Consider the following 12283-nt stretch of genomic DNA (forward strand, 5'->3'; position numbering starts at 1 on the left):
GAGACTGAGTTGCCGAGCTTTTGTTTCTGAAACAGCTGCCCCTTCCTCTGTCCCAGGGCTTTGGAGAGCCCGTCCCCTCTGCTGCCCAGAGACCTAGTATCTTGCAGAATAACAGCTAGAGGGCTTCTCAGCGGTTCCGCCGCGGTCGTGACTAAGATCCGGGCGCTCGCCCTCGGTGGGCCGCACAGATGCAGGGGGATTTGAAGAAGAGACTGGGTGGCCCGCTCTTCACGTTACCTGTTCCCATTGGATTGTACGTCTCCAGTCAGGGCCCCCGTCAGTTCCCATATTTAAATGTCTCGGGGATGTTGGCACACGTATTTTGGACTTTGTGACTTACTTCCTGTCTGAATGCTCTGCGTCCCCAGCTCCTAGTGGTCTCAGACTTGTTCACTGAGCGCACCCAGTTTGAGATGATGTATCTGACGCTGACCGAGCTGAGGAGGGCGCACCCTGCAGAAGACGAGATTCTCATTCAGTACCTGGTGCCTGCCACCTGCAAGGCGGCTGCCGTCCTCGGAATGGTAAGCCCCGGGCGGTGCGGAGGCCACCTCGTACTGGCTGCGTGTTGTGGCCGTAGGGAGCCTCGGCCTTGGAAGGCCTGACCCGGAAGGAGAGTGGGAGGACTCGGCTCTAACATCCCTGCCTTCCTGTAGGTCACCGTGAAGCGTGTTACGGAGGGCGAGCCTTGGTTTAGGGCTCTTGTACCCCTTGGCTCTGGGTCATCACGGTGTGGGTAGCGCGAACACGACCGGCCCCTCCTCCTCAGTTGCCCACGATCCCCCGCCTCCCCCCACGCCCCTTTGCTGAAGAGCTGCCGGCTCCCGTGCTTCCTGCCAACAGACCTCCCTCCCGGGGGCCATTTTACCCCAGAAACCCTGCATTTGTCCCCCACGTCCGGATGCCGTTGTCTGTTGTTAGCGGGAGGGCAGACTGCCTGCTTTTGCGTTCTTCCTTATTCTGCGCCCAGTCGATCAGAGCTCAGCCGACGCGGCATGCACCTGTTCTTCTGTGCGTCCGTCACCATGCGGTCCAGGCTAACTGGACGTGATATGAGCACATGAAGGCGTTTGCACGGGGCCTGCTCTGGTCAGCGTAGGGAAGGACAGAACCTCCGCCGTTAGAAGGAAACGGCTGGACTCCAGGCTGTGCGGGTTTGGCGTGTGCTTGCTCTTTGCTACGTAGCCTTTACCCGAGATCTGTGGGGCCTCTGCTCCCTGTTTCCTGGAGTCCCATCTTCACGTTGGTGGTGGAGACTCATTCATCCACCAAGCATGTGGGGGCTGCCACGGCCAGGGGCTTGGGTCCCTGTGTGGGGCGCGGTGGTGCTGTCCCTCTGCCCCCTCCCCCCCCCCCCCGTGTTCCCCCTCAGTCCTGTCTGTCCTGACAGTGACCACGAGAACAGGTCTCCTCGCCCAGTCTCACAAAGGTGAGCTCTTGTTTCATCTGGGCCCCCGGAAGCTGAGACCAGGTCACATGGGACATGGCAGAGGTCTGAGTCCACGTCTGTGGCCCAGAGCCCTGACTCTAGCCCCTTCCTGGCTTTGCTCCCCTGTAGGATTCATCCCTCTGACCCGAAGTGCCCAGGCAGGTATCATCCATCCTGGGTGGCCAGAGCCCTGGTGCCACCATCAGGGAACAGAAACAATGAATCCGTTGGCCTGCCTTCTGTGAGCACATCACTTCAAAGTGTGTGCCCTCTGGGCGTCGAGAGACATGTCAAAGCAGCTGGACTTGAAGGGGTCCTTTTGTCTTTGTGGGGGATTTCAGCTGCTGGGTTCGTTTTCATTGTAATTGTGTTTTTGTGCTCAGGCCCAGGTCCCCCTAGACAAATGTTGTGTTGTCAATAAATCAAATAAACAATCATCATTTTCTAAGAAGACCCTAAGGCAAGACTTGCTGCATGGACACAGACTCCCCACCCTGACGTGCATGCACGGGCCTCTGTGTAGGCAGCCGCGCTCCGAAGCTTGTCTTTTCCTCCTGAGACACTTACGTGGTGTCAGGAAGTGTGCGTCCCTCGCTGCACGTCCTGGCGGTGCTTCCAGAGGCAGGGGCTGGATGCACGGCGGAACTGTCCTTAGGAAGGCGTCGCACCGCTGTGGTGCGTGTGCGTCTGCTCTTGGCGGGGCCTGCAGGGACCCTCAGGTGCCAGTAGCCACCTTTCCAAAGTGGGGTGGCTTGTGGAGCCCTGGGGTCACCCCCACTTCCACACCGTTTCCTGTGGCTGCCTCTGCTCTAAAAGGAGCGTCTTGAGGGAGGCATGTGGCACGGAGCGCGAGGGTTCCACTGCGCCCTACTGTGTCGAGGGTGCTAACGGCCACGGGTAGTATTTTGGTTCAGGTCAGTGCAGACTACTGTTAGGGGTCCCCAAGACCACCCTGCGTTTTTCTGGGAGGATTCACATACACTCATGGCTGGGATTTACCCCGGTGAAAACAAAGCACAATCGGCACAGGGTAAAGCGGGGGGCGGGGGGGGGGGGGGGGCGGGGGGGGCAAGTCCCGAGGAAGCAGGCGCCAGCTGCCAGCATCCTCTCCCGGGGCGTCAGGTGGGGTGCGTTGTGACAACACGTGTGGGGTCTCGTCCGCCAGGGGAGCGCGTTAGAGACACAGAGCAGGGCTCCCGCCGGCGGCCGGTCCCTCGGGCCACTCTCCCTGGCGCGGCCCAAACCGCAGGCCCCTGGGAGGAAGGTGTCTGTGGGGACACGGCGTTGGCGTGACCGGGTGAGGCACAGGGGCTGCTCTGGTCAGCGGGGGAGCCGGGGACGCTCCCGCCAGCCGGGTGCCCGGACGCCCGCTCAGGGGCCTCTGGGGGGCCTGCTGCCGGAGCTCCTGCACCCAGTCTTCCTCTGTAGCTTAGGTCAGCCCCTCGTTGGCCTCTCCCGACCCGTCGTGGGCAAGCCTCTGCTCCTGTGCCTGTGCTCTAGGACAAGGCCGTGGCCGAGCCCGTCAGCCGGCTGCTGGAGAGCACACTGAGGAGCAGCCACCTGCCCAGCAGGGTCGGGGCCCTGCATGGCGCCCTCTACGTGCTGGAGTGTGACCTCCTGGATGAGACGGCGAAGCAGCTTGTCCCTGTCATCAGCGACTACCTCCTGTCCAACCTCAAAGGGGCAGCCCAGTGAGTGGCAGTGGCTGCGTGGGGGTCTTGGCGTGGGCCGGGGGAAGGGCGGGGTCGTACACCAGGTCCTGGGGCCCAGGTGGGCCCCCTTCCGTGGGGACGGGGGCGGAGGTCCTGGCGACATAACACGCACCGTCAGACCAGCCCGTATCTCCTGGTTTCAGCTGCGTGAATGTTCATAGCCAACAGCACGTGCTGGTGATGTGTGCCACCGCCTTCTACCTGATTGAGAACTATCCCCTGGACGTAGGCCCAGAATTCTCCGCGTCAGTAATTCAGGTGAGCGGCCTTGGGTGCCTTCCTCTGGAACGGACGTGTGTGTGCGCTCTGTCCCCTGCGGGTGGTACTCTCAGAGGAGCAAGCGCGAGCGGCGGGGGCCTGACCCAGAAGTCTTCCTTGTGTTCAGATGTGTGGGGTGATGCTGTCCGGGAGTGAGGAGTCCACTCCGTCCATCATTTACCACTGCGTCCTGCGGGGCCTGGAGCGTCTTCTGCTCTCCGAACAGCTGTGCCGGCTGGATGCTGAGTCCCTGGTCAAGCTGAGTGTGGACAGAGTGAACGTGCACAGCCCGCACCGGGCCATGGCTGCCCTGGGCCTGATGCTCACCTGCATGTACACAGGTGCGGGGTGTGGGGTACGGGGCCCCAGAGACTGGCCCGGGCCCACTGCCTGCCAGCTCAGTGCCACCGAACTCCAGACCATACGGATCTGCTGTCCAAGTGAGCGAGAAGCGTGTTCATTCTTGGACACAGACCCCACGACCCCACTGCACTTCAGGAAGATCGTAGAGCAGGGGCTTGCGGTTACTGGCTCAAGACCACATTGCTGTGTAGGCTTCAGAGCCCAGCCCAGGGAGCAGGTCTGCAGACTGACCACTGCACCCCATGTACCCACGGGGGGGCCAGGCCCTGGGCGGCTGAGCTCTCCTGTCACTTGATTTCACATGATCTCTCAGGCTTCGTTGAACTCCCTTGTGGGTTCAAGGCGTGGTCTTCAGAGCAAGTAACAGTACAGAATGATTTGTTCCAGGGAAGGAGAAAATCAGCCCAGGCAGAACCTCAGACCCCAGCCCCGCCGCCCCAGACAGCGAGTCCGTGATCGTGGCTATGGAGCGTGTGTCCGTTCTTTTCGACAGGTGAGATACGCCCACCTTTGCCCTGAGCTGCCCTGGGACGCTCGCCGGGAGCAGCTGCCTTCGCACGCACCTGCTCCCTTCTCAGCCCTGCCCCCGTGGCCCGCGGTTTCCCCGCTCTCCCCCTGACTGCACACACGCCTCACTTGGCTCTGCGGGAGCGGCCAGTCCTTGGGCCTCAGCACCTGGGAGCTTGGGGTGTCCCTCTCCCGTGAAGGTTGGGGGCAGCCCCTGTCAGTGTGGAGGCCTCGGGTGGGGCATGTGAACCGGACAGGCACGTCGAGTTCTGAGCAGTAATGGAGATGTCTGTGGGACACTGCTGCCTTTGGGCGGGGAGCCTTACCATCAAAGCAGGCTTGGCCCGCAACCCCCCCCACCCCCGCTCCCCGCCCCGGGCCTGGGGAGCACAGCCCCGGAGCACCATTAACAGCAGCTTCCAGGAGTCGTGCTCGGTAGACCGGGGTAAAGATTTAAACAGCAAAGGAAAGTATCTCTGAGAGCTTGGTAATTAATCCCCGCCACCCCCCCCCCCCCCACTGTGTGCACTTGTGTCCAGAGTAGGCTCAGTTTGCCAGCTCTGGAAAATGGGTTGGGCACCTTGTCAGGCTCTTTCCCCAGGACCGCACCCTGCGTTTTGCCCCAGGCCTTGCCCCAGGCCTCCCAGTGCAGACTACGAGATGCGTCTGCAGCCTTGGGAGGCCCATTCTGCACCACTCAGCCTGGCCTGTCCCTCTGGCCCAGTCAGCAGGAGGCTTCTGGCTTTTTCTCACAAGAGCACGCTGAGCCAAGGCTTTCCCTGCGTCCGCTCGGTCCACATGAGGTGTTCAGGAAAGCCAAGCATTGCAGTCTGTTTCTGTGTTGAAATTTAAAATGAGTGTTTATAGCCATCTTCTGTTCCACACAGATCTGTCGAGCCTGACCACAGCCGGGTGACGGGCAGGGGAGCCCACACTTGGGTCCCTGCCTTCGTGGACCTTGCATCCCAGTGCTAACAAAATACACCAACATTTTAGCGAGTGCTGTCAGGCATGCAGTGTGGTCACTCTCCAGACATCAGGCGGGGGGGACACTGAGTTGACGGGAGGTAGCTTTTGATTGTGGGTGTCGTCCAGAGCAGCAGCCTCGCCCCTTGCTGGGCCAGAGCTGGCATGCAGGCGGGGGGTCTGGGCATGCCTAGGAGGCAAGGGCCCTGTTTCTGGGGCCGTTCCGGCACTTTTCAGCGGCGTATGGCTCCTCTGTGGGCACAAATGGAGGAACCTGGCCAGAAGGCATCGCTCGAGGTGCTCACTGTAGTATCTGGGGCAGCAGGGCATGGAGGGCATCAGCAGGAGAGTGTGCGGGTAGGGGTCAGGTAAGAAGGGTCCTTGCTGACTGCAGAGGTCTGGCATCAGAACGGGGTGCTGAGACACCCACGGCATTTGGACATGGATGGAAACCGAACGGAATGTGGATGGTCTTCTCCTTATGAACTTTTTTTATCTCTAATGTCACCGTCTCAAACCCCTGTTGCTTACAACTTGACACGACTTTGAAACCCCTTTCTGAGGCCTCAGCCCACACACGGGTTGGGGGGCCGCGAGCCGTGCCTTCACCTGCAGGTGCCTGGTGAGGCCAGTAAGGAGGGGGTTGCCTGTTTGCAACATGTTTGTAACATACTGGGACCCAGGGCGCCTCCCAGCTGGCATCAGACATGAGGCCCTCTTGAGGTGGGGCCAGACTCTGACCTGTGTCCCCTCCTTTTAGGGTCAGGAAAGGATTCCCCTGTGAAGCCAGAGTGGTGGCACGGATCCTTCCTCAGTTTTTAGATGACTTCTTCCCACCCCAGGATGTCATGAACAAAGTCATTGGGGAATTTCTGTCCAACCAGCAGCCATACCCACAGTTCATGGCCACCGTTGTGTACAAGGTGAGGGCACGGGGTCACGGGCCAGGGGAAGCCCCGACTTTCCGGACCGAATGCCTTTTAACACCTGGATGCACTGACCTGGTGCAGGTGCTGGTGGGCCCCACTCCTCACCCTGCAAACTGCAGCGCCCCTTACCCCGCACCCCTGCTTCGGTAGAGCTGTGGCCCCTGACCCTCTGGGCCTCTCGTCCTCTCAGGTTTTCCAGACCCTGCACAGCAGTGGGCAGTCGTCCATGGTCCGGGACTGGGTCATGCTGTCCCTCTCCAACTTCACCCAGAGGAGCCCGGTGGCCATGGCTGTGTGGAGCCTCTCCTGCTTCTTCGTCAGTGCTTCCACTAGCCCCTGGGTCTCCGCCGTGTATCCTTCCGGGTCCGGGCCGGGGCCCGTTTACCAGTCCTGTGGTCTCTTCTGTCTGTGTCTGGGTTGATGCTTCCTGTTCAAGTTTTTGGAACCTAACCTTTGCCAGAAACTCAGATGTCAAAATGACATATACCTTAAGCCTGAGGGGGATGCAGCCTCGATAAGGAAACGTTTGCCACACTGACCAGGACTGCCTGGAGGGGTGGGAGGGTGGCACCAGCTCCCTGTGGACCTCCCTCCCTCCCTCCCGCCCAGTCCCCAGTCGAGGGCCCCGTGCAGCTGGGGTGGCGGCTGATGCTGCTTCTCATTATTCCTTGTCATCGTGCCCCGTGTCATCCTCTCGGGTAAAAGGCTTCAGTGAAGATCTGGTTCCCACCCCCAAAAACGCTGGCTGCCAAAAGGGGATGTTCTCCTTCAGCAGCCTTCCCCCAAGACAGACCAGAGCCTCTGAGCAGACGGCTGTCCTGCTGCTGGTGGCCGGCCTCGCTCAGTGTTGCCGGGAGGGCCCGGGCCCGGGGGGGCATGGCTCTGCTCTCACCGAGCGGGAGCAGGGCCTGTGGGAGTGGGAGCGGCCGCGGCCGCGGCCGGCGCCGAGCAGGGAGCCGGGCCAGGTAAGTGCTGTGGACCAGAGCACCCTCTCCCTGGAGCTCCCCCAGCCGGAGCAGGGCAGCGTCCTTTAGCCTTGCCCGCGTAGCCGGTGGGAGCTGAGGCGGGAGGCAGCTCCAGCCGTGCCATCCGGGTCTGCCGGCCGCTGCTCCGGTGGCTCTCGGGACTCCTGGGCGCCGACCTGTGCCGGGCGAGGACAGCCTGGTGAGGACGGGGAGGCGCACCTGGGAGACCCCTCTTCCCTCACTCGAGCCTTGCTCCCTTAACTCCCCTGCCAGCCTTCCCCACGTCATCAGCAGGATGGGCAAGCTGGAGCGAGTGGACGTTAACCTCTTCTGCCTGGTGGCCACAGACTTTTACAGACACCAGATAGAGGAGGAGCTGGACCGCCGGGCCTTCCAGTCCGTGTTCGAGGTGGTCGCGGCTCCGGGAAACCCATACCATCGACTGTTGACTTGTTTGCGGAACGTCCACAAAGTCGCCTCGTGCTGAGTGCCCACGTGGGGCAGCAGCAGAGCCCGGGGGCCTGCCCGCGCCGGCGTGGCTCCACACACGGGCCCCCCTCGAGCGGCCCCGTGGCCGGGCAGGCGGTGTCCGTCTCTGCCCTGTGGCAGAAGGGCTCCCTGGCGGCAAGGCTGCGTGCGGGGAACACGTGCAGCAGCGTGGGGCTGCGCCCGAGTCCTCGCGGGGAGCGGGAGCAGCTGTGTGTCACTAACCCTCTGTGCTGCACTCGTGTCACGTGCCAGCCGCCCAGGTGTCCCCTCCTCCCGCTGCCCGGCCTGCTCGTGGTTGCTCTTGCGTCTGGGACGAATGTCCTCGGTCCTGCAGGTTGGCTGTCGGCCTCTCTGCTGTCCCATAGGCAGAAGGTGGCGCCATCAGGCTTTCGAGAGCGTTCTCCGCGGCTCAGCCGGGGTCGGGCCTCACCGAGCACTGGTGTGTGCGGGTGGGGGGCTGGGAGCGCGACCCCCAGCGCCGTGCTTCCCTTTCTCTGTTTTCTTCTCAGGATTGAAAATTTAATTATATCAGTAAAGAGATTAATTTTAAGGTAACTTTTTATGCCCGTGTAGAGTATATGCATCGCAAGTCTGTGCTGCATGTGACAGCCCTCGCCGAGCCGCCCCAGCCGGTCCTTGTCCTCCCCTGTAACAGCCGGTGGGCTCTGCGGCGTGCTCCGTCCGTCCTTCCTTACGCCGTTCACGTCTGATAAGAGCATAGAGACGTTTGCTGATCTGACGTCTGCATCATAATTCACACAGCCACACGCTGGGGACCGGAAAGTGCCCACTCCTCTGTCCTGTGCCTGCCCGCGGCGCCCTCATCCGTAGGACGGCTCCAGAGCCCCCACTCAGCAGCGAAGGACAGCCGTGCCGGCACCTAGCTGACAAGGCCAGCCTACCTGGGTGCGGGCAGCCTGTCTCCAGCCCTCGTGCCCTCCAGCTCCTGTCCCCAGGCCGAGTATGGCTGCCCAGGGCTGTCTGGCCGCTGCCGGGATCTGCTTCCCACGTGGCCCCTCTTGTGTTGTTTGGGTCCAGGCGTGTGATAGAGCTACATTTGTCTGCACGCCTTGGTCGTGAGCATAGCTTGGCTTCTTGGCAACCATTAGGGAAAGGCCCCAGCAGCTCCTTGGCCCCTTTTCCAGCTCAGCACATCTGCTAGGCCTCCTTCCAGCCCGGGAGGGTGTAGACCTATGCCCCTGGAGCCGTGGTGGGGCTCATTCGGGGGAAGGGGCAGGAAGGAGACAGGGTAGGGCAGCGACTGGCCGGCCCATGGCCCCTCAGACCCAGGTCACTGGACCAGCTCTGTTTCCAGCCCCAAAGCAGTCAAGTCGTTCAGTGCAAACGAGGCCTGGACATTTGGGTCGACCTTGGCTTAGGAGCTCGCGTGCCTACAAGTGGGGCTGTGCTTGCCCTCGGCCCCCAGAGGGAGGCCAGTCATGTGGTGAATGCCAGGCTGCTCAGTTTGGTCTTGAGTTTAAGTGCAGACAGCGTTTTGGGTATTTCACATGGTAAGTGGAGATAATTTGGAAGCTATTTTCCAGAGTCTGCAGAGAAGAAAGAGAACGAGTCTCGGTATGTGGTTAGCGACCCTTGTGTCTGAGTGTAGGCCTGACGTCCCACTGCAGGCCACACAGCGAGCTGCAGGGCCTGGAGACCCCCGAGCTGCCCCCCACTGCCCCAGAGCTCTGTTTCTTTCCAGCCCTTTCCTGCAACAACAGTTTGGGGCCTACTGGGGTGTGGGGTTTTCCCACCAGGTCCTGCAGAGGCCCCACCGCGCCAGGGCACGAGCGATAGAATTGGGTCACGTGTTTGATGCGTAGGACCATAAGGGCACTTTAACAGAAAGGAAGTCAGCGTTGTCCCTCCCTCTGGGCTCCCATTTCTCCTCCTGCCTTTTCCCATAAGTCGGCTGGAACGTGTGTGAGCGCAGGAAAGTGCTCAGAACCTGCTGTCTCCCACCCCTGTCGCCTCGGCGGCTTGGAGATGGGAGCACCCAGGCCTGATGCTGTTCCTGCTGAGGAGTTTACGTCTGTAGGAAGTAACACTGTGAATGTAAAGTTTGGAACTGTTCCCCTTAGAGTCCGTGCCACTGGGCTCACCTGAAGTGTAACTGGCTTTGCCTTGACTGCCATGAAATAGTCGGTTCTTAACAGGGGCCCGGAGCCCGGCTCTGGCCACAGGTGCCACCCAAGAGACGGGCCTGTGTGCTCGGGAGATGGAGAGGAGTCAGTGAGTGAAGTGGTTTTGGCCACGGGTGAGTGTGTGTGTGTGTGCATATGTGCGAGTCTGTAATTCTGCGTATATCGCAGTACACAGACGCGCAAGGCTACGAGATTGGCCGCGTAAGTTCTTTGTAGAAGTTCTATTTCTTAGACGTGCCCTGTGGAGTCGGCTGCGTGACGGAGGTGTCTGGGAGCGGTGTCATTGCTCGTTAAAATCCTGCTGAGGAAAGGGTCCACCTGGCCAGCTCTCTGCACAAGAAGTTAGGACTTTATCAGCTTACTAGAAGTCTATAGCAAGCAGCGATCATATCATCAATCCAAATTTTGTTGAAAATACCAATTTGGCAGGTTTGTGGGGAGTGGGGGGGGGGGGCTGTTTTTGTTTTCCTGCTGATAATATCAGGATGGACTTGAACGAAACCAGGGCAGAATTGTTTGGCAATGCACTTAAGCGTGTCTTCTCCAGAAACGTGCCTCCCTCCCCCACCGCCCCACTGAGGGCTGCAGGTGACCCCCGGCTGCCAGAGCCCGCTCCTCCTGCCCCATCACGTTTTTGTCAGCAAATGGATCCTTCACAGAGGATGAACGAGGCTGACCCCTTCAGACACCCGGAGGGCAGCGTCACGAGGCCTTGCCTCTTAAAGGACCCCCGCCGCACCCAGGCACCCCTCCGTTGCCGGCTGTCACTTCTAAGTCCCCAGGGCCGGGGGCGGCTTCTCCCGGGCAGCCGCGGTGAGCCCTGTTGCTGGTTCCATCGGAACGGACTCTGAACAGCGGTAACTGCTTTCGGCCATCGTGCAGGCAATGCTTCCTTCTGCGGCGGCTGCAGGGGGCTCTGTGGTTTGGGGGGAGTGGAATCCCATTTCCTCTCACTGCCACGAGCGTCCTTCCTAGCATACATCCTCGCTTTGGTGTTTGTCCTTCCCTCTGTGGTGAGCCCTCGAAGCCGTGGCTACTGACCAGGGGGACAGTGGGGCGGTTCTGTCTATGGGGCAACGGGCAGGGGCAGGGGAGTGGTGTGAGAGCCGCCCAGCCCCGCTGGCAAGCTCAGGAGGGCTCAGCTGGTGCTGCCGGCCCGGGCGCGGCCTCAGCGGGGAGTGGGCCGCTCAGACGGCGGTGACCAGTGAAAGTGGCCTGGAGGGGTCAGGGGTCCTGTTCCCCCGTGCACCTGTCACTTTTCATGGCGTCGAAGGAACCCCCTCCCCACAAGCGCTTCTGGGAGCACCTGGCCCTGGACAGTCACTGCCGTTTCCTGGTGCAGACTGGGTGGCGGCCACTGGCACTGGAGGACCGTGGCCTCGTCGACCAGCAGCAAGTGGCTTGGCTCTGGGCGAAGCGGGGCCGCCTGTCCGTACACGCTGCCTCGTGCTCGCGGGTGTGAGCTCGAGACGCCCCGCCACCTCCATCCCCGCCTGCTGGGAGCCAGCGAGGCTGTGAGGGGCACGTCCCGGAGCCCTGGCCTGGACCTGACCGTCTGCTCCCAAGAGGAGAGGGAAGGACTGACAAGCGACGTGTGTTTAAGTTTTTTAAACTTCCACGAACATTGTGTATCTGAATTAAAGGGAAATGACACCACGCGCTGCTGTACGAGGCGTGCTTGCTTGTGGAGAGCCTCTCCGGGGAGGCAGGGTGGCTGCCACACTGGCCCGCACCCGGGGAGAGGGGGCTGGGCACGTCCCAGGAGGTCCCCGCAGACGTGAGCTGCTGGGGTGAAGGGTTCCGGGGCCTTGGAGGGTGGTGAGGGCAGCCCAGGGCTGGAGTGTTCACAGGGGGCCGTGCCTCGGCCTTGGGGCTCCCCCACGCCCCGCGGGCTCCTGGGCTCCTGGCGCACGCGTTTGAGTGTGTAAGTTGTTCTGGCTTCAAGGACTCGCCACCCCCCAAAGGCTTGCCTAGTCAGCAGAATGGGGCACCGTCCTCCTTAGGCCTGGTTCGGCCCCTCCTTGGGAGCCATGGCGAGTCGGTGTCTGGTAATGTTGGGGTGCAGCTGCTTTACCCGGCAGCCTGCACAGACAGCACCCCTAGTGCCATGGGTTCCCGTCAGTTGGGGGGAGTGGCCCGCCCGGTCCCTCAGCAGGGCGGCCTCGGAGCCCACGCCGTGGCGGGTGCCAGATAAGTGCGCTCGCGCAGCTTGGCCCCTGCCCCTGGGCTGCGGCCGTGTGACCAGGCACATGGGCTTCCGGCTTCCGGGGCTGTGCAGCAGCTCTGTGCACGGGCCCTCGGGTGCCACAGGACCCCCTGTCCCTGCACAGGGGTGGGCCTTCGTCCTCACGTCAGGTGTTCTAGACATTTGATGGGGGTGACTTCATCTCCCCGAATTTGTCTCCTCTGTGATGCAATTCCAGGGCCTCTGATGGTACCTCGGAGCGACCAAGGCTGTGTCCCCCTTCCTGGTCCCAGCACGGACAGCCAGACCCTGCCTGGCGCACCTGAGCACACGTGG

The 12283-nt window shown here is 61.6% G+C and overlaps 1 protein-coding gene across 2 annotated transcripts in view; it reads left to right on the plus strand.

The window, feature by feature from the left end:
- Window positions 1–11419, plus strand: part of HTT (huntingtin) — a 149749-nt gene extending 138330 nt beyond the window's left edge. For both annotated transcript variants that reach the window (XM_060655518.3, XM_060655519.3), the window contains 8 exons: window positions 369–524; window positions 2930–3120; window positions 3285–3399; window positions 3527–3740; window positions 4150–4255; window positions 5996–6158; window positions 6355–6515; window positions 7403–11419. In XM_060655518.3, the coding sequence (XP_060511501.2) occupies window positions 369–524; window positions 2930–3120; window positions 3285–3399; window positions 3527–3740; window positions 4150–4255; window positions 5996–6158; window positions 6355–6515; window positions 7403–7616 (1320 nt within the window). In that variant the 3' untranslated portion in view covers window positions 7617–11419. The remainder of the gene's footprint in view (window positions 1–368; window positions 525–2929; window positions 3121–3284; window positions 3400–3526; window positions 3741–4149; window positions 4256–5995; window positions 6159–6354; window positions 6516–7402) is intronic.
- The last annotated feature ends 864 nt before the right edge of the window (window positions 11420–12283 follow it).

This window comes from Panthera onca, chromosome B1 (assembly GCF_046562875.1).
Source record: "Panthera onca isolate mPanOnc1 chromosome B1, mPanOnc1 haplotype 2, whole genome shotgun sequence".
In the NCBI taxonomy this organism is placed as follows: domain Eukaryota; kingdom Metazoa; phylum Chordata; class Mammalia; order Carnivora; family Felidae; genus Panthera; species Panthera onca.